Source organism: Stenella coeruleoalba, assembly GCF_951394435.1.
Source record: "Stenella coeruleoalba genome assembly, chromosome: 13".
Taxonomy (NCBI): Eukaryota; Metazoa; Chordata; class Mammalia; order Artiodactyla; family Delphinidae; genus Stenella; species Stenella coeruleoalba.
The window spans coordinates 39,416,351-39,437,089 of NC_137159.1; the positions used below are offsets into that span (position 1 = coordinate 39,416,351).

The window sequence follows — 20,739 nt, forward strand, 5'->3', positions numbered from 1 at the left end:
AGGAAGTCAACAGAGTGCTATGAATGGGACTAAGGAGGATGACTTACTTTGGATAGAGTAGTTAGGGAAGACCTCATCATTAAGATGAGAAGAGGGAGAAGCATGTTCTGGGCAGGTAAAAAAAAATAAGCACAAAAGCCCAGAGATGGAAAAGAGTTTGGCATTTCTAGCTGCTAACAGAAGATTGGCACAACTAGAACAAAATTGACAGGTGGCATAAGGCATGGGTTGTGGTTGGAGATGATGGTAGGGACCACATCATGCCAGCCCTTGTCGGCCTGGCATGGGAAACCTCAAAAGCCATGGAAAGTTTGCTAACGACAACTTTCATCCTATCTTAACAGGCTGCACCTATTTAAAAATTAATTTTCTTGAAATTATCTAGATCTATACTTAGCTTCTAAACCAATGGAAGAACTATATATTTTTTTGGCCACGCCACACAGCTTATGGGATTTTAGTTCCCTGACCAGGGATTGAACCCGGGGCCCCAGCAGTGAGAGTGCTGAGTCCTAACCACTGGACTGCTGGGGAATTCCCTGGAAGAACTATTTTAAAATGTGAATTTGCTTTCATGTTGACTGATTTGTGCATGAGAGCAAATCTATGGCTCATGAGACCATAGATTTCCTTGGCACTAAACCCTCTTTCTGTATGGGCATTTGGTAGTGAATTGAAACAGAATGTTGAATTGGAAACAGCAGGTTCTGTGTTGAAAAATATTTCCACTTACATTGGCCACTGTACTACTGAAGGAAGTGAACAGCACGTTCAAGGCACTTACCTCCTCCTGAGCAGGAATTGGAGACAGCTTTCTCTTTTCATGAAGATGACTTCTGTATTTGAATTACCTCATTCAAAAAGAAGACTTACTGGAATTAGCCAAGCCCCAAACTGATTGTTCTTCTTCTGCAATGTGAAAAACTTAATGTCATTTATACTTTGTCAAGGAATTTCAGGAGAGCGTTAAAAATCTAAAACTCAATGTAGAATAGTCAGCCTTTTTTGATCTAACTATTTCTTGCTTTAGAGGTGCTGTGAGAAATGAGAATGGTAAATGCTAGATAAAGGCAACACTGTTAAGTGTATAAAAAGGAAAACATTCAGTGTGACGCCCTGGTTGGCTGATGGTAAGCACACAGCTAGCGGACACCCTGCGCTGTGCTATGTGTAGACAGCTGCGTGGTTGTGCTGAGAAGCTTGCCTTACCTACCTGTGTATCAGCACCCTGAGCTAGAGAGGTGACAGTCTCACAAGAGGATGAGGGGCAAGCTCACTGCATCAGATAATGCAAGAGACGTGAATATGTTAGTTTTCCCATCAAAAGTACAACGTTAGATTGGTTCAAAACAGGCAGCTGCAAGAATGGTACTTGGCCAGAAGGAGGAAGGGAAGACGGAGAGAAGAGACATATGACTGTATCATCAAAGGTGATGTGACACAAACAAAAGAATATCAGGGTTATCTATCTCCACCACCACCCAAAATACCACCCAGAATTTAGGGAGTGGGAGCAATGGGGATATTCAGATTCCAACCAGGATTAAATTTTTTCTTCTTGTTGTAAATTAAATCACATTCTAAATACTATTACTCTAAGCATAGTTTGGAAGATTTGAATCATGTATATGACACCTTTGAAAGTGAATATTGCCACATGCTTTTAATGCCCAAGTTTGTACTTTTATGTATAATCAAGATGGTGCTAAGCGATGACATTTAACTGTTTTGTTTATATTTATAGGATTATTTTATTGTTTTCCATAAAGCACGTGATTAACTTAAATTTGCATTTTGTTACTTACTCCAACTAAAACCATGCAGTCTGTTGCTCAGTCAGCTCTTGGCCACATTTATTCCTGGGATACAAGATGGCTCAACTGACGTACTGGAAGTAAAGCTTCTGTATGTCAGAGACAGTACACTTACTCAATAAGACCAAGACCCGGTCAGCAACACAGAAGTTGTGTACATCATATTGTCTACACCCCAAACTTAAGTAATAAGTGCATGGTTACAGCACCAAAAGCCACGAGATTTAGTCAACATGCTGAGTTAGCATCAGCTATGCTTATGTGATAGGTCAAGTTGAAAATAAATGCTGCTTAAGGAGTAGACAGAGTTTTGGGGGGAGAAAATCAGGTCCCAAAGCTGTTTTTTTCTGCCTAGAATGTTCTACACCTGCCACTTCATGTGGTTTCTAGTTTCTCAACTTAAATGTCACTTTTTCAAAAGGATAAATAAGGACTAATATCCATAAAAGAATCAAAAGAAGCAGAAATAAAAACAGTTCTTGAAAGCTGGGACAACTCTAGATCAGAAAATATTAGAGAACTAGTAAATTGAAAAAGTGTGCTGAGGAATTCACCCAGCATCCAATATAAAGAAAAATATGAACAATCAGTTAAAGATGTGAAGGAAATATTTTGGAGGTTTCAGGCATATCTAATAGGAGTTCTAAAAGAAAAGAATGGAGGGAATTATGGAGAAGCAATATTTGATGAGATAATAATAATTTAAAATTTTCTAGAATTGAAGGAAGATGTATATTCTCAAACAAAAGTGCATTCCAAATACCTAGCAGTATATATAGAAATAAATTCACACAGAAGGCACATTGTGGTGACACTGCATCACAGATAAAGAGAAAATTTTTAAAGCAGCCAGAGAAAAAAGACTTATTATCCACAAAGGAACGGTAATTAAATGGACAGTTGTTTTCTAATCAATAATGATAGATGTCAGAAGACAAAGGAACAAAATTATGAAAGTGTTGAGGAAGAATAACCATCAACGTAGAATTTTATACCCAGTTAAACTATTCCTCAAAAAAAAAGGAGAATAAAATTTGCCATAGATTCTCATTGAAGAGACTATTAAGGATATTTTCCATCCAGAAGAAAACCAAACCCAGAGGAAAAGCATGGCATTCAAAAACAACCAACCAACCAAAAAGCAGTGAGAACAGGAACAGATAAAATATATCTGGAAGTGTGTTTATGTGACCAAAAAATCCCCCACAAAACAAGTTTGTGCATGTTTTTATAAAAAAGATAAAAACTCTCCTTAATAATAAGACTATCTGTGTGTGTGTGTGTGTATGTGTGTGTGTGTGTGTGTGTGTGTGTGTGTGCGCGCGCATGCGCTTAATGGGTAGTTACGTATCTGAGGGCCTTTAAAACAGTTTATCCATCACCCAGCTTTAGCAGCAACCAATACTTTGCCAATTTTGTTTCATATATTGCTGAAGTCCTTAACAGCATACAAATATGGAATAATTTTAGTGTATTAAAAATTTATAGTTAAGTATATATGCTAAATATTTAAAACAGCCTAAACAAATAGATAGATATATAATCTATAGATTCTAAAATTGTAGTGAGTCTCTGAAAATTTATCAATCCACTGAACACAAGAAAGGAGGGGGCAAAAACTGATAAAGAGGATTGCAAGCAATGAATAAAAAATAAGACGGTAAAAATAAGTCTATCACTGAAAACAACAAATATAAATAAACTCACATATAGAAAGACAAGAAGCTATCAGATTTGATTATGCTTCTTACAAGGTACACCTATACAAAAATGATATGGAAAGGTTTAAATGAAAGGAAAGTAATAAACTTAAGAAAAGCATAACCAAAAAGGAAAGGGTAAACAAAGTAAATTTATTACAATTAAGAACTTGTTCTCATCTTGTCAGCACAAAGAGAACAAAAAGAGAAGCCATGGTAAAGGGGATTAAGAGGTGCAGATTTCCAGTTATAAAATAATTACGCCACAGGGATGTAATATACAGAATAAGGAATGTGGTCAATATTATTGTAATAACTTTGTATGGGGACAGATTGTTACTAGACTTAATCATGGTCATCATTTCGTAATATATGCAAATGTCAAGTCACTATGTAGCACACCTGAAACTACCATAATATTAAAGGTCAACTATATTTCAATTTTTAAAAAAAGAGTGAGAAGCCACAAACTGGGAGAAACTACTTGCCACATGTATCCAGACTATATAAAGAGAACCTAAGAATTAATAGGAAAGAGACAACCCAATGTAAAGAGGGGCAAAAGCCATGTACAGGTGTTTTAGAGAAGAGGAACCAAAAAAGAATGAAGAGACATATGAAAGGGTGTTCAACTTCATTAGTTACCAGGGAAATGCAAAATAAAAAGCACAGAGATTCTTCTTCACACTTACCATATTGGGAAAAATTTAAAAGTCTGATTATTTCAAGTGGAGCAACAAGGACATGTATATTCTGATGATAGAATAAACATTGGTACAACCTCTATGGTAAACAATTTGGCATAACTGAGAAAAGATTTCTCATATGAAAAATGGGATTAATTATGTTATCCACCTCATAGAGTTGTTTTGAGAATCAAATGACCTAGCATCTTTTGAGGAAGGTATTATTCTCATTTTTTCCTATAAGGAAACTGAGACATCCAAATGTTTAATTAATCTGCCTGTGGACTGGGAGAAGCTATCTGCAATGCATATAAATGACAAAGCATAAATATTCAGAATGTGGAAATATATCTTATTGATAAGAAAAAGCATATTCACATAAGAAACTTAAATAGCCAATAAACACATGAAAAGATACTCAACCTTTTTAATAGTCAGGGAAAGACAAAACGAACAAAAAAATACAGTGCCAATGAAAAATCAAAATGATGTTGAAGTACTATATCAAACCAACTGCTGTGGGATTATAAACTGATTCAACTGCTTTAGAAGCAGTTTGTCAATATCTGGTGAAGCTGAAAATGTGCACAGCTTGGGACTCAGTAATTCCTCTCTTAGTATTGGGTGGGCCAAAAGTTTCATTTGGTTTTTTCCATAAGATGGCTCTAGTAGCACTTAGCTGTCTTTAACTTCATTTGAAACAATTTTGTTAGATTGTATGTGACAGCTGTCATATCAGCGTGCATTTAAAAAAAGACATCAAAATTGGTGAATTTTTGTATAGCCATTTAAATATTGAAGACGGAAGAAAAAAGCAACGCTTTTGGCATATTATGCTTTATTATTTCAAGAAAGGTAAAAACGCAACTAAAACACACAAAAAAAGATTTGTGCAGTGCATGGAGAAGGTGCTGTGACTAATTGAATGTGTCAAAAGTGGTTTGCCAAATTTTGTGCTGGAGATTTCTCGCTGGGTGATGCTCCATGGTCAGGTAGACCAGTTGAAGTTGACTGTGATCAAATTGAGACATTAATTGAGAACAATCAACATTATACCACGTGGGAGACAGCAGACATACTCAAAATATCCAAATCAAGCACTGAAAATCATTTGCCCCAGCTTGGTTATGTTAATCGCTTTGATATTTGGGTTCCACATAAGTGAAGAAAACCTTCTTGACAGTATTTCCACATGTGATTCTCTACTTAAACGTAATGAAAATGTTCCGTTTTTAAAACAAATTGTGACGGGCAATGAAAAGTGGATACTGTACAATAATGTGGAACGGAAGAGATCGTGGGGCATGTGAAATGAACCACCACCAACCACACCAAAGGCCGGTCTTCATCCAAAGAAGGTGATGTTGTGTATATGGCGGGATTGGAAGGGAGTCCTCTATTGTGAGCTCCTTCCAGAAAACCAAACAATTAATTCCAACAAGTACTACTCCCAATTAGACCAACTGAAAGCACCATTCTACGAAAAGCGTCCAGAATTAATCAACAGAAAACACATAATCATCTATCAGGATAACGCGAGACCACATGTTTCTTTGATGGCCAGGCAAAAACTGTTAGAGCTTGGCTGGGAAGTTCTGATTCATCCATGGTATTCACCAGACATGGCACCTTCGTTCAGATTTCCATTTATTTCAATCCTTACAAAATTCTCTTAATGGAAAAAGTTTCAATTCCCTGGCAGACTGTAAAAGGCACCTGGAACAGTTCTTTGCTCAGAAAGATAAAAAGTTTTGGGAAGATGGAATTATGAAGCTGCCTGAAAAATGGCAGAAGGTAGTGGAACAAAACAGTGAATATGTTCAATAAAATTCTTGGTGAAAATGAAAAATGTGTCTTTTATTTTTACTTAGAAACCGAAGGCACATTTTGATCAACCCAATATATGCCCCAGAGCAATGGTCTTCAAACTGGGGTATGCATATCCTTGTGGTTATATGAAGATTTTGCCAGGGTACTGGGGTACTGATAGTGAAGAGAACCTTCAACTCCCATGTATACTACCCCACCCCCACCCCACACACACACTGCCTGGAAACTCTCTGGCAACTTTCCCACCCTCTCTTTCATAATTGCCCTTCTTCCACTATTCAAAAGGATAAAAAGGCATACTCCTTCCTTACATTTCAATGGCCAGGATCAGTGTCATCCACCTAAACTGCTTTGGTTGCTCAAAGATGCTTTTCTTTTCTATTAAATACAGAGTTGCCTAATAATGTATATGGAATTATTTTGAATTTTATACAAAATTTAAAAATTATTTTCCAAAAGCCAAGCACTAGAGTACAATACATGTACATATTTACTGAAAGAAAATCATGTCATTTACACTATTTCTTGCTTTCAAAACTCATATTTTAACTACATCTTTTAATGCAATAACTGCATTATTATAAACTAAGCATGAGAAACAGCATATAGATTTACTCATGTTTTAAATAATTTATTATAAAATAGACTAATTTTATTAGATATACAAAATTTTGATCTTGATGACTTTCATTAATTTATTGTGAAGATATGTTCAATAATTAATTTTTTATAAGAAGTAATTTATTTTCTGATATTCCTTGAAATATGTATTAATACATTTATTTTATTACCTTTAAAAATTTTTTATTGGAGAATAGTTGATTTACAATGTTGTGTTGGTTTCAGGTATACAGCAAAGTGCATCAGATATACATACACATACATGCACTCTTTTTTTTTTAGATTATTTTCCCATATAGGCCATTACAGAGTTGAGCAGAGTTCCCTGTGCTATACAGCAGGTTCTTATCAGTTATCTATTTTATATATACTAGTGTGTATATGTCAATCCCAATCTCCCAATTTATCCCTCCCCTCCAGCACATTTACTTTAAATAAAACACTTAAATTCCTTTTAGCTCCTTCTCCTGACTCTTGTGCTGCTGTTGTCATGTATTTGAATTCTCTATATTTTTAATTTTTAAAACTTTAAAAAAAATTTTTTAAATAAATTTATTTATTTAATTTATTTATTTTTGGCTGCGTTGGGTCTTTGTTGCGGTGCGCGGGCTTCTCATGGCAGTGGCTTCTCTGGTTGCGGAGCACGGGCTCTAGGGCACGTGGGCTTCAGTAGTTGTGGCTCGTGGGCTCTAGAGTGCAGGCTCAATAGTAGTGGCACATGGGCTTAGTTGCGTCACAGCATGTGGGATCTTCCCTGACCGGGGTTTGAACCCGTGTCCCCTGCATTGGCAGGCGGATTCTTATTTTTTTTTTTTAACATCTTTATTGGAGTATAATTGCTTTACAATGGTGTGTTAATTTCTGCTTTATAACATAGTGAATCAGCTATACATTTACATATGTCCCCATATCTCTTCCCTCTTGCGTCTCCCTCCCACCCTCCCTATCCCACCCCTCTAGGTGGTCACATAGCACCAAGCTGATCTCCCTGTGCTATGTGGCTGCTTCCCACTAGCTATCTATTTTATGTTTGGTAGTGTATATAAGTCCATGCCACTCTCTCACTTCGTTCCAGCCTACCCTTCCTCCTTCCCATGTCCTCAAGTCCATTCTCTACATCTGCGTCTTTATTCCTGTCCTGGCAGGCAGATTCTTAACCACTGTGCCACCAGGGAAGCCCTCTCTCTATATTTTGAACCACATAAGATATTGCTTGATGCAGATAATATTCATATGTACTTACTCTTTCTAGTGCAGTTCATTCTTTCCTGCATCTTTGTACACCCATCAGGAATTATTTTCCTTTTTTAAAGGCAGGTGTGCTGGTGACAAATCTCTCCCTTCCTGGTTTTCTGGAAAATGGCTTTATTTTGCTTTCACTTTTCAAGAATATTTTCCTGGATATGGATTTCTAGGTTGGCAGGTAATTGTTTTTCAGCACTTATAGAGGTATCTTTCTATTGTCATCTGGTTTCTAACATTTCTGTTGAGAAGTCAACTGTCCGTATTGCAGCTTTGAAGGTAATGTTTCTTTTCCCTCTGGCGGCTTTGAGTTAGAAATGATTCTTTTTCACAATATTATCTGATGTGTCTAAGTGTATGCTTTAATATTTGCTGAGTTATATTTATTCTATTCGGACTTTATAATAGTTCTTAAACCTGTAAACTGATGCTTCCATTAGTTTTGAAAAATTCAGGGAAGTGGGCACCCAGGTATTCAGTATGTTATTTTATGTGCTTTACTGTTTGTTATGAAGGTTTCAAAAATATTTTAAGAGCAAAAAGACAGGTCCTGCCTCAGGTGCTCACCTAGGACCCTACTGTCGCTTATTTGCTTAGAGGTTGCTCTTTGCTCTTGAGTTCCTGGCTTGTCATTTTGATTCCTTAGTTTACTTCTTTAAGAATAAGATTTTCAAGTGTTCTGCTCATGAACGTGTATAATCATGTCACCCAAGATGGCTGTTCTCTTGATCTCTGTACATCCCCTGCTTGACCAGTCCCCTGCCTCACCTACAGCCTACTCGCCTGACTGACCTTCCCTCTTAATCATAGAGCCTAGTCAGTAACTGCCTACATGCTTGCCCCTTGCCCCAGCTAGTGATTATTCTAATCCTTAGGCCAGAATGGCTCCACCTACTAGTTTATCAAAGGGAAACAACTGCCCCATGAAAGTCTAACCTGAGGGGCTATGAGGGGCATGCCCCTCAGCTGGTTTCCCTGGTAACTGATGAGCCAACCTGACATCAATTTTCCCTGTAATCGATAACCTCCCCCCCCATACCGCTTACCCAGGGAAGACTGCTGCTGTGTCCTGCCTGCTGTCTGCTGTACACAGTGGGGTGTCACCCCAGGACCTGGCTTTGAACGTGTAAGCTCCCCCATCCAATAAACCACTGATGTCCCTGTCACCGTCTCAGGCTCTTTCTTCAGTCTTGAGGCTGGGCAATTACAAGGCTTGTAGGCCTGCAGGGTGCCGCCCAAAAGAACAAATCTGAGAATTACCGTCTGAAGTTCAGAAGCTTTCCTAGTGGTTAAGAATCCGCCTGCCAATGCAGGGGACAAGGGTTCGAGCCCTGGTCCGGGAAGATCCCATATGCTGCGAAGCAACTAAGCCTGTGCGCCACAGCTGCTGAAGCCCGTGTGCCACAACTACTGAAGCCTGCACGCCTGGAGCCTGTGCTCCGCAACAAGAGAAGCCACTGCAGTGAGAAGCCCTTGGCAACTAGAAAAAGCCCGTGCACATCCACGGAAGACCCAATGCAGCCAATAAATAAATAAATAAAATAAATCTATTAAAAGAATAAATAAAGTTCAGAAACTTGAAATACATCTTAAAAGCTAACATGAATGTAGAAGTAGCATGAAGAGGGACACTTGAAAGAAAGCAAGCCTTGCCAAGGATGATAAGGTCTACACGTAGGGAAAAGGGGAGAAGGCACTGTTACAAGGATTGAGTCTATAGAAGCAGCTAGAGGAGCAGGGAACTGTCACAATAATCAGACTCAAGGAAATTGCAGAAGTCTGAGAAATTCTGTGCTGACCTTAAGGCCTATTGAGATGCCCAAGAATCAGACAACATATGTCTAGGATCCTTCCCAAAAAAAGAAGAAAAGGAGTTATCCAGGATTATGACAGCTAACAGACGATGCCTCTAGTTAGTCACAGTCAGAAGAATTCACTAATTCTCTGTGAGGAATACGTGGTCAAACAAGAATGCCTTCATGTATACAGACCACAATCAGCTAGGGTTAAGTAAACCAGAGCGTGGCATATGGAGTCAAATGTTCTTATTTTGATTTCTACTTTGTCCTATCTATGTGGCCTTGGCAAATCACATGCCCTCTGGGCTCAGTTTTTGAGAAGGATGTTAGAAAGAGCAAGAGACAAAGGACACATGAGAACCGATATAGCAGCTTTGCTCTCTTTTGCCTAGGGCTGATTCTAGAGTGAGAAACCATAGAAGTTCCCCTTTCCCCATACTTTAAGTCCCTTGTGACATGCAAAACTTTATAAATATAGAAAGCAAATCTGAACCTATTTAAAGAGATAGAAAGGAAGGGTAAATATTTCTGTGTCCCCACATGCAAATATGAGAAAGATAATTTAAGGAATTTTTAAACATTTCAAATGCTTATTTTTAAAAGTACAAACTGGAAGTTGTTAACCCTGCTTTCTTCTTGGCTTACAGAGGGAACATACGTTGGAATAATAGAGAACAATGTCTTATAAATATCTGATTTAATGTAATTATACATCTTTAGAACAATCTTGAATTGTATTGGCATGAAAGACAAAGCATAGATACTGGAAACAAATTTCTCTCCTAAACTACCTCTGGATTGTCATTAATAGCAAAATACTAAATATATATACATCCTAAGTGTTCTGTGCAGATCAAATTTATCTAACACAAGTTTGAGTCAGTATCACAAATCTGTTACTTTTGGAGATGGCTGGATTCTACCATGTTTCTTTTTCCCTTTTCTAAGTTTTTTCATTCTTAGAAAAGGATTAACACTTTACATGGAAAGTAATTGATATGTTTTTTAAAATTACAGGATGTTCTTAGGTGTGGCTAGCATGGTATTAACTGTCCATTTTATAAGTCCATTTTATGGCTTTTAGGTATTTTATTTTTCCTAGTTGAGGGTTATTCGATTTAGTAGGAATTTTTCAATATCTCAGATTTCATTCTCTGAAGTACCATCTTTTCCTGGAGGAACTCTGACCTGTTCCATGGGAACGGGACTATTTCCCATGGGAATGGGAAAGCTCCTTTCAAAAGTGTGTAGCCAGTCCCCATGGCTGGTGTTTGTGGTGGCGTTACATTTGCTAAAGATACTCAGGGCACACTATTAATGAATCTGGGTGAAGTTGATATTAATCATGTCTTCTGGTAAGTCTAGGGGATGTTTAATATAACAAGTCATCAGAGATAAGTGCATGTGAGTGGAAGGCACGCATTAATACTTAGCTATCATACATACCTATTTGTTTTGCCTGTGAAATCAAAATTCCCTTTTTACTGTGGTTAAGGAGAGTTCTCATCCTAACAGTGCACTAACTCTTGTTAGAAGAGTCAAGAATTGTGAAGGGTTTATGATTTTAACTTACTTTCAAGCTAGCAGGTTAGTCCTCCAGTTTCCTGGATGTTGAAAGAAGACACGAACTTCCTGGGTCAAAAACAAAGGACTTCATTACTCATGGCATAGTGGGCAGTGTGATCTTCATGTTCTCATCCATTCCCCTTGCCCGCCATGTCCCACAGAGGCAGTGTAGAGGCAGGCCCAAGGGAAAGCTGTGTATACAGTGGGTTTCTGTCATAGCTGAGGGACCATGAGTTTAAGAAACTACCAACCTTACAAGGGAGTTGCTTGCAAACCTGTCCAAACTTTGCTCTGGACAGAAATATTTTTATTATCCAGCACAGCAAACAAATCTTCCCTATCTTCTGCAGGGAGACACTATATCTATCTTCTAAGACTGCTCATTTTAACACATATTCCAGAATAAAAGCTGTTACAAGATGAACAGAAACACAAAGTACCCATGGAGAATTGTCTGCCCACAAGAAGTAGGAACATTTCCCCGACCCATTATCAGGTCTGAATTCCTATTTTTTTCTTTGGCATTATGTTTTCTATAACCAAGACATAGTTCTCTGTCCTAAGTATCATCTTCTGCTAGTAGGTAACTTCCTTATATGTAAAGGATTGGTTGAGAAAGATACTGGATTATGAACACAGGATATGGAGAACTCTAACTATTATCTGCCTATGTCTCGGGTCAAATTATCCGAATAAAATGAGGGTGAGAGCCCTAAATGCCTGACTTGGTCTCTTGGAAAATCTTCAAATGCCCCTAAGTCTTCTTAGATGTTAAGTTACATCCAAGTAGGTAAGGCAAGGACTCCATGGCACCAAATAGGGCCATAGAGACAGATGTTTCAATGAACTTGAGAAACTGTGGGTTTGGTTACAAGTGATACTTTTTGTTATTCGGTGAGGAGCTTAAAATCTCAAAGATGTTCAGGCAGTTGAAAAGACCTTGCAGAGAAAAAGTGATTTCCAGGGACAGAAGTATGTTGTCCATAAGAAAACACATCACATACACCAACCCCCTGAAATGGCTAACCTTTGCTTAAGGATGCAAAGCAGACTTTCTTGGAATTCTCAGTAAATCACTGAGGTGATAGGGAACACTGAACGCAGTGAATATTTAAAGAAAGGATCTCTTCGGAGCTTCTGCTAATAAAATATTCTCTAAGTCAAAGGGTACCTTCACCTAGCCACTTCTTAATAATGAAAGTGCTGGTCAGGGTAGCAGGCTTCAGGCATCCTCAGTGTTAGGAAAAGACTGACCAATGTGTGTATGTCCTCTAGGAAAGTGTTCTTTCCTCTCTTTAAAAAATTAACTTCCCTCTGTCCTTATCAGGGAACTGTAATTTTTAAAAAATCCTACATTTTACTTTACAACTACTCACTCTGCTAAAACAGACAGAAATGGTAACTCTTTTTCACTGGAGAATGGAAGGCTTGTTACAGTTGTATTATGGTAAGGAAAGAATTTTCTTCATTTTTGGCAATAAATTATTCAAAAATTATTGATAATATGATGTAAAAATATTAGAGGAAATCCTGAAAAGGGGAAATAAATCACCCATAATCATATTGCCTGAACATAACACTCTTCTCACTTTTTTGAATGTTGCCTCTTGGTCCTTATTTAAATACATGCATATTTTTGGCATAGTTGCAAGACATGTTTATAGCAGGTACCAACTCAATTTATGGATATATCATGCAGGTTCTTTTTTTTTTTTACATCTTTATTGGAGTATAATTGCTTTACAATGGTATGTTAGTTTCAGCTTTATAACAAAGTGAATCAGTTATACATATACATATGTTCCCATATCTCTTCCCTCTTGCGTCTCCCTCCCTCCCACCCTCCCTATCCCACCCCTCCAGGCGGTCACAAAGCACCAAGCTGATCTCCCTGTGCTATGCGGCTGCTTCCCACTAGCTATCTACCTTACGTTTGGTAGTGTATATATGTCCATGCCTCTCTCTCGCTTTGTCACAGCTTACCCTTCCCCCTCCCCATATCCTCAAGTCCATTCTCTAGTAGGTCTGTGTCTTTATTCCTGTCTTACCCCTAGGTTCTTCATGACATTTTTTTCCTTAAATTCCGTATATATGTGTTAGCATACGGTATTTGTCTTTATCTTTCTGATTTACTTCACTCTGTATGACAGACTCTAGGTCTATCCACCTCATTACAAACAGCTCAATTTCGTTTCTTTTTATGGCTGAGTAATATTCCATTGTATATATGTGCCACATCTTCTTTATCCATTCATCCGATGATGGACACTTAGGTTGTTTCCGTCTCCGGGCTATTGTAAATAGAGCTGCAATGAATATTTTGGTACATGACTCTTTTTGAATTATGGGTTTCTCAGTGTATATGCCCAGTAGTGGGATTGCTGGGTCATATGGTAGTGCTATTTGTAGTTTTTTAAGGAACCTCCATATTGTTCTTCACAGTGGTTGTATCAATTTACATTCCCACCAGCAGTGCAAGAGGGTTCCCTTTTCTCCACACCCTCTCCAGCATTTATTGTTTCTAGATTTTTTGATGATGGCCATTCTGACCGGTGTGAGATGATAACTCATTGTAGTTTTGATTTGCATTTCTCTAATGATTAATGATGTTGAGCATTCTTTCATGTGTTTGTTGGCAGTCTGTATATCTTCTTGGGAGAAATGTCTATTTAGGTCTTCTGCCCATTTTTGGATTGGGTTGTTTGGTTTTTTATTATTGAGCTGCATGAGCTGCTTATAAATTTTAGAGATTAATCCTTTGTCAGTTGCTTCATTTGCAAATATTTTCTCCCATTCTGAGGGTTGTCTTTTGGTCTTGTTTATGGTTTCCTTTGCTGTGCAAAAGCTTTGAAGTTTCATTAGGTCCCATTTGTTTATTTTTGTTTTTATTTCCATTTCTCTAGGAGGTGGGTCAAAAAGGATCTTGCTGTGATTTATGTCATAGAGTGTTCTGCCTATGTTTTCCTCTAAGAGTTTGATAGTTTCTGGCCTTACATTTAGGTCTTTAATCCACTTTGAGCTTATTTTTGTGTATGGTGTTAGGGAGTGATCTAATCTCATACTTTTACATGTACCTGTCCAGTTTTCCCAGGATCACTTATTGAAGAGGCTGTCCTTTCTCCACTGTACATTCCTGCCTCCTTTATCAAAGATAAGGTGACCATATGTGCGTGGGTTTATCTCTGGGCTTTCTATCCTGTTCCATTGATCTATCTTTCTGTTTTTGTGCCAGTACCATACTGTCTTGATTACTGTAGCTTTGTAGTATAGTCTGAAGTCAGGGAGCCTGATTCCTCCAGCTCCGTTTTTCGTTCTCAAGATCGCTTTGGCTATTCGGGGTCTTTTGTGTTTCCATACAAATTGTGAAATTTTTTGTTTTAGTTCTATGAAAAATGCCAGTGGTAGTTTGATAGGGATTGCATTGAATCTGTAGATTGCTTTGGGTAGTAGAGTCATTTTCACAATGTTGATTCTTCCAATCCAAGAACATGGTATATCTCTCCATCTATTTGTATCATCTTTAATTTCTTTCATCAGTGTCTTATAATTTTGTACATACAGGTCTTTTGTCTCCTTAGGTAGGTTTATTCCTAGATATTTTATTCTTTTTGTTGCAATGGTAAATGGGAGTGTTTTCTTGATTTCACTTTCAGATTTTTCATCCTTAGTGTATAGGAATGCCAGAGATTTCTGTGCATTAATTTTGTATCCTGCTACTTTACCAAATTCATTGATTAGCTCTAGTAGTTTTCTGGTAGCATCTTTAGGATTCTCTATGTATAGTATCATGTCATCTGCAAAGAGTGACAGCTTTACTTCTTCTTTTCCGATTTGGATTCCTTTTATTTCCTTTTCTTCTCTGATTACTGTGGCTAAAACTTCCAAAACTATGTTGAATAATAGTAGTGAGAGTGGGCAACCTTGTCTTGTTCCTGATCTTCAGTTTTTCACCATTGAGGACGATGTTGGCTGTGGGTTTGTCATATATGGCCTTTATTATGTTGAGGAAAGTTCCCTCTATGCCTACTTTCTGCAGGGTTTTTATCATAAATGGGTGTTGAATTTTGTCGAAAGCTTTCTCTGCATCTATTGAGATGATCATATGGTTTTTCTCCTTCAATTTGTTAATATGGTGTATCACGTTGATTGATTTGCATATATTGAAGAATCCTTGCATTCCTGGAATAAACCCCACTTGATCATGGTGTATGATCCGTTTAATGTGCTGTTGGATTCTGTTTGCTAGTATTTTGTTGAGGATTTTTGCATCTATGTTCATCAGTGATATTCGCCTGTAGTTTTCTTTCTTTGTGACATCCTTGTCTGGTTTTGGTATCAGGGTGATGGTGGCCTCGTAGAATGAGTTGGGGAGTGTTCCTCCCTCTGCTATATTTTGGAAGAGTTTGAGAAGGATAGGTGTTAGCTCTTCTCTAAATGTTTGATAGAATTCGCCTGTGAAGGCATCTGGTCCTGGGCTTTTGTTTGTTGGAAGATTTTTAATCACAGTTTCAATTTCAGTGCTTATGATTGGTCTGTTCATATTTTCTATTTCTTCCTGATTCAGTCTTGGCAGGTTGTGCATTTCTAAGAATTTGTCCATTTCTTCCAGGTTGTCCATCTTATTGGCATAGAGTTGCTTGTAGTAATCTCTCATGATCTTTTGTATTTCTGCAGTGTCAGTTGTTACTTCTCCTTTTTCATTTCTAATTCTATTGATTTGAGTCTTCTCCCTTTTTTTCTTGATGAGTCTGGCTAATGGCTTATCAATTTGGTTTATCTTCTCAAAGAACCAGCTTTTAGTTTTATTGATCTTTGCTATCATTTCCTTCATTTCTTTTTCATTTACTTCTGATCCGATCTTTATGATTTCTTTCCTTCTCCTAACTTTGGGGTTTTTTTGTTCTTCTTTCTCTAATTGCTTTAGGTGCAAGGTTAGGTTGTTTATTCGAGACGTTTCCTGTTTCTTAAGGTAGGATTGTATTGCTATAAACTTCCCTCTTAGAACTGCTTTTGCTGCATCCCATAGATTTTGGGTCGTTGTGTCTCCATTGTCATTTGTTTCTAGGTATTTTTTTGATTTCCTCTTTGATTTCTTCAGTGATCACTTCGTTATTAAGTAGTGTATTGTTTAGCCTCCATGTGTTTGTATTTTTTACAGATCTTTTCCTGTAATTGATATCTAGTCTCATAGCGTTGTGGTCAGAAAAGATACTTGATACAATTTCAATTTTCTTAAATTTACCAAGGCTTGATTTGTGACCCAAGATATGATCTATCCTGGAGAATGTTCCATGAGCACTTGAGAAAAATGTGTATTCTGTTGTTTTTGGATGGAATGTCCTACAAATATCAATTAAATCCATCTTGTTTAATGTATAATTTAAAGCTTGTGTTTCCTTATTTATTTTCATTTTGGATGATCTGTCCATTGGTGAAAGTGGGGTGTTAAAGTCCCCTACTATGAATGTGTTACTGTTGATTTCCCCTTTTATGGCTGTTAGTATTTGCCTTATGTATTGAGGCGCTCCTATGTTGGGTGCATAAATATTTACAATTGTTATATCTTCTTCTTGGATCAATCCCTTGATCATTATGTAGTGTCCTTCTTTGTCTCTTGTAATAGTCTTTATTTTAAAGTCTATTTTGTTTGATATGAGAATTGCTACTCCAGCTTTCTTTTGGTTTCCATTTGCATGAAATATCTTTTTCCATCCCCTCACTTTCAGTCTGTATGTGTCTCTAGGTCTGAAGTGGGTCTCTTGTAGACAGCAAATATATGAGTCTTGTTTTTGTATCCATTCAGCCAATCTGTGTCTTTTGGTGGGAGCATTTAGTCCATTTACATTTAAGGTAATTATCGATATGTATGTTCCTATTCCCATTTTCTTAATTGTTTTGGGTTCGTTATTGTAGGTCTTTTCCTTCTCTTGTGTTTCTTGCCTAGAGAAGTTCCTTTAGCATTTGTTGTAAAGCTGGTTTGGTGGTGCTGAACTCTCTCAGCTTTTGCTTGTCTGTAAAGGTTTTAATTTCTCCATCAAATCTGAATGAGATCCTTGCTGGGTAGAGTAATCTTGGTTGTAGAATTTTTCCCTTTCATCACTTTAAATATGTCCTGCCACTGCTTTCTGGCTTGCAGAGTTTCTGCTGAAAGATCGCTGTTCACCTTATGGGGATTCCCTTGTGTGTTATTTGTTGCTTTTCCCTTGCTGCTTTTAATATGTTTTCTTTGTATTTAATTTTTGACAGTTTGATTAATATGTGTCTTGGCGTATTGCTCCTTGGATTTATCCTGTATGGGACTCTCTGTGCTTCCTGGACTTGATTAACTATTTCCTTTCCCATATTAGGGAAGTTTTCAACTATAATCTTTTCAAATATTTTCTCAGTCCCTTTCTTTTTCTCTTCTTCTTCTGGAACCCCTATAATTCGAATGTTGGTGCGTTTGATGTTGTCCCAGAGGTCTCTGAGTCTGTCCTCAGTTCTTTTCATTCTTTTTTGTTTATTCTGCTCTGCAGTAGTTATTTCCACTATTTTTTATCTTTCAGGTCACTTATCCGTTCTTCTGCCTCAGTTGTTCTGCTATTGATCCCATCTAGAGTATTTTTAATTTCATTTATTGTGTTGTTCATTGTTGTTTGTTTCATCTTTAGTTCTTCTAGGTCCTTGTTAAATGTTTCTTGCATTTTCTCTATTCTATTTCCCAGATTTTGGATCATCTTTACTATCATTATTCTGAACTCTGTTTCAGGTAGACTGCCTATTTCCTCTTCATTTGTTAGGTCTGGTGCGTTTTTATCTTGCTCCTTCATCTGTGGTGTGTTTTTCTGTCTTCCCATTTTGCTTATCTTACTGTGTTTGGGGTCTCCTTTTTGCAGGCTGCAGGTTCGTAGTTCCCGTTGTTTTTGGTGTCTGTCCCCAGTGGCTTAGGTTGGTTCAGTTGGTTGTGTAGGTTTCCTGGTGGAGGGGACTAGTGCCTGTGTTCTGATGGATGAGGCTGGATCTTGTCTTTCTGGTGGGCAGGTCCACGTCTGGTGGTGTGTTTTGGGGTGTCTGTGGACTTATTATGATTTTAGGCAGCCTCTCTGCTAATGGGTGGGGTTGTGTTCCTGTCTTGCTAGTTGTTTGGCATAGGATGTCCAGCACTGTAGCTTGCTGGTCGTTGAGTGAAGCTGGGTGCTGGTGTTGAGATGGAGATCTCTGGGAGATTTTCGCTGTTTGATATTATGTGGAGCTGGTAGGTCTCTTGTGGACCAGTGTCCTGAAGTTGGCTATCCCTCCTCAGAGGCACAGCACTGACTCCTGGCTGGAGCACCAAGAGCCTTTCATCCACACGGCTCAGAATAAAAGGGAGAAAAAGTAGAAAGAAAGAATTAGTAGAAGTAGAAAGACAGAAAGAAAGAAAGAAAGAAAGAAGGAAAGGAGGGAGGGAGGGAGGGAGGAAGGAAGGAGGGAAGGAAGGAAAAAAAGAAGAGATAAAGGAAAATAAAATAAAGTAAGATAAAATATAATAAAGTTATTAAAATAAAAAAATAATTAAGAGAAAAAAAGAAAAAAAATTTTAAAAAGAGGAACAAAATGGACAGATAGAACCCTAGGACAAATGGTGGAAGCAAAGCTATACAGACAAAATCTCACACAGAAGCATACACATACACACTCACAAAAAGAGGAAAAGGGGAAAAAATAATAAATCTTGCTCTCAAAGTCCACCTCCTTAATTTGGGATGATTGGTTGTCTATTCATGTATTCCACAGATGCGGGGTACATCAAGTTGATTGTGGAGCTTTAATCCGCTGCTTCTGAGGCTGCTGGGAGAGATTTCCCTTTCTCTTCTTTGTTCTCACAGCTCCCAGGGGCTCAGCTTTGGATTTGGCCCCGCCTCTGCGTGTAGGTCGCCGGAGGGCGTCTGTTCTTCGCTTAGACAGGACAGGGTTAAAGGAGCCGTTGATTCGGGAGCTGTGGCTCACTCAGGCCGGGGAGAGGGAGGGGCACGGAGTGCGGGGCGGGCCTGCGGCGGCAGAGGCCCCTGTGACGTTGCACCAGCCTGAGGCGCGCTGTGCGTTCTCCCGGGGGAGTTGTCCCTGGATCCCGGTACCCTGGCAGTGGCGGGCTGCACAGGCTCCCCGGAAGGGGGGTGTGGACAGTGACCTGTGCTCGCACACAGGCTTCTTGGTGGCGGCAGCAGCAGCTTTAGCGTCTCATGCCGCCATGTTAGCCGCGGCTCGTGCCCGTCTCTGGAGCTCCTTTAAGCAGCGCCCCTAATCCCCTCTCCTCGCGCACCAGGAAACAAAGAGGTAAGAAAAAGTCTCTTGCCTTTTCGGCAGGTCCAGACTTTTCCCCGGACTCCCTCCCGGCTAGCCGTGGCGCACTAACCCCCTGCAGGCTGTGTTCACGCCAACCCCAGTCCTCTCCCTGCGCTGCGACCGAAGCCCGAGCCTCAGCTCCCAGCCCCGCCCGCCCCGGCGGGGGAGCAGACAAGCCTCTCGGGCTGGTGAGTGCCGGTCGGCCCTGATCCTCTGTGTGGGAATCTCTCCGCTTTGCCCTCCGCACCCCTGTTGCTGTGCTCTCCTCCGTGGCTCCGAAGCTTTCCCCCTCCGCCACCCGCGGTCTCTGCCTGCGAAGGGCCTTCCTAGTGTGGGGAAACCGTTCTTACTTCACAGCTCCCTCACACTGGTGCAGGCCCCGTCCCTATCCTTTTGTCTCTGTTTATTCTTTTTTCTTTTGCCCTACCCAGGTACGTGGGGGGTTTCTTGCCTTTTGGGAGGTCTGAGGTCTTCTGCCAGCGTTCAGTAGGTGTTCTGTAGGAGTTGTTCCATGTGTAAATGTATTTCTGGTTTATCTGTGGGGAGGAAGGTGATTTCCGCGTCTTACTCGTCCGCCATCTTCCCGGAAGCCTCCTATCATGCAGGTTCTTAAGGAATGGGATTTTTCTTTAAAAATCATCAGATGTTAATGTGTTTTAAAAAGCCATGTCTTAATTTATCTTACAGCTTAACTGTTATTTTACTAGAGGGAATAAATATATTTTCTTCTGACTATAGACACTCAGACCAATTGCTTTTTTTTTTTAATTTTCATTGGCGTATAGTTGATTTACAATGTTGTGTTAGTTTCAGGTGTACAGCCAAGTGAACCAGTTATACATCTACATATATCCACTCTTTTTCAGATTCTTTTCCCATACAGGCCATTACAGAGTACTGAGTAGAGTTCCCTGTGCTATACAGTAGGTCCTTATTAGTTATCTATTTAATATATAGTAGTGTGTATACGTCAATCCCAATCTCCCAGTTTACCCTTCCCCCCCTTCCCCCCAGTAACCATAAGTTTTCTACATCTGTGACTCTTTCCATTTTGTAGATAAGTTCATTTGTATTATTTATTTATTATTTTTTGGCCACAGTGTGTGGCATGTGGGATCCTAGTTCCCTGACCAGGGATCAAACCCATGTCCCCTGTGTTGGGAGTGTGGCATCTTAA

General features: G+C 38.9%; 1 protein-coding gene across 2 annotated transcripts in view; it reads right to left on the reverse strand.

Moving 5' to 3' along the window:
* Positions 1–11,310, reverse strand: part of PAPOLG (poly(A) polymerase gamma) — a gene marked incomplete at its 3' end in the record, with an annotated part of 71,679 nt that extends 60,369 nt beyond the window's left edge. The window contains exons 1-2 of one of the 2 annotated variants that reach the window (XM_079941634.1): positions 11,266–11,310; positions 785–909 (exon numbers count right to left, since the gene is read on the reverse strand). In XM_079941634.1, coding sequence (XP_079797760.1) covers positions 785–825 — 41 coding nt within the window. In that variant the 5' untranslated portion in view covers positions 826–909; positions 11,266–11,310. Of the gene's footprint in view, positions 1–784; positions 957–11,265 lie in introns of those variants that run through there. The other variant, XM_079941637.1, reaches the window with a different exon arrangement.
* Positions 11,311–20,739: the final 9,429 nt, after the last annotated feature.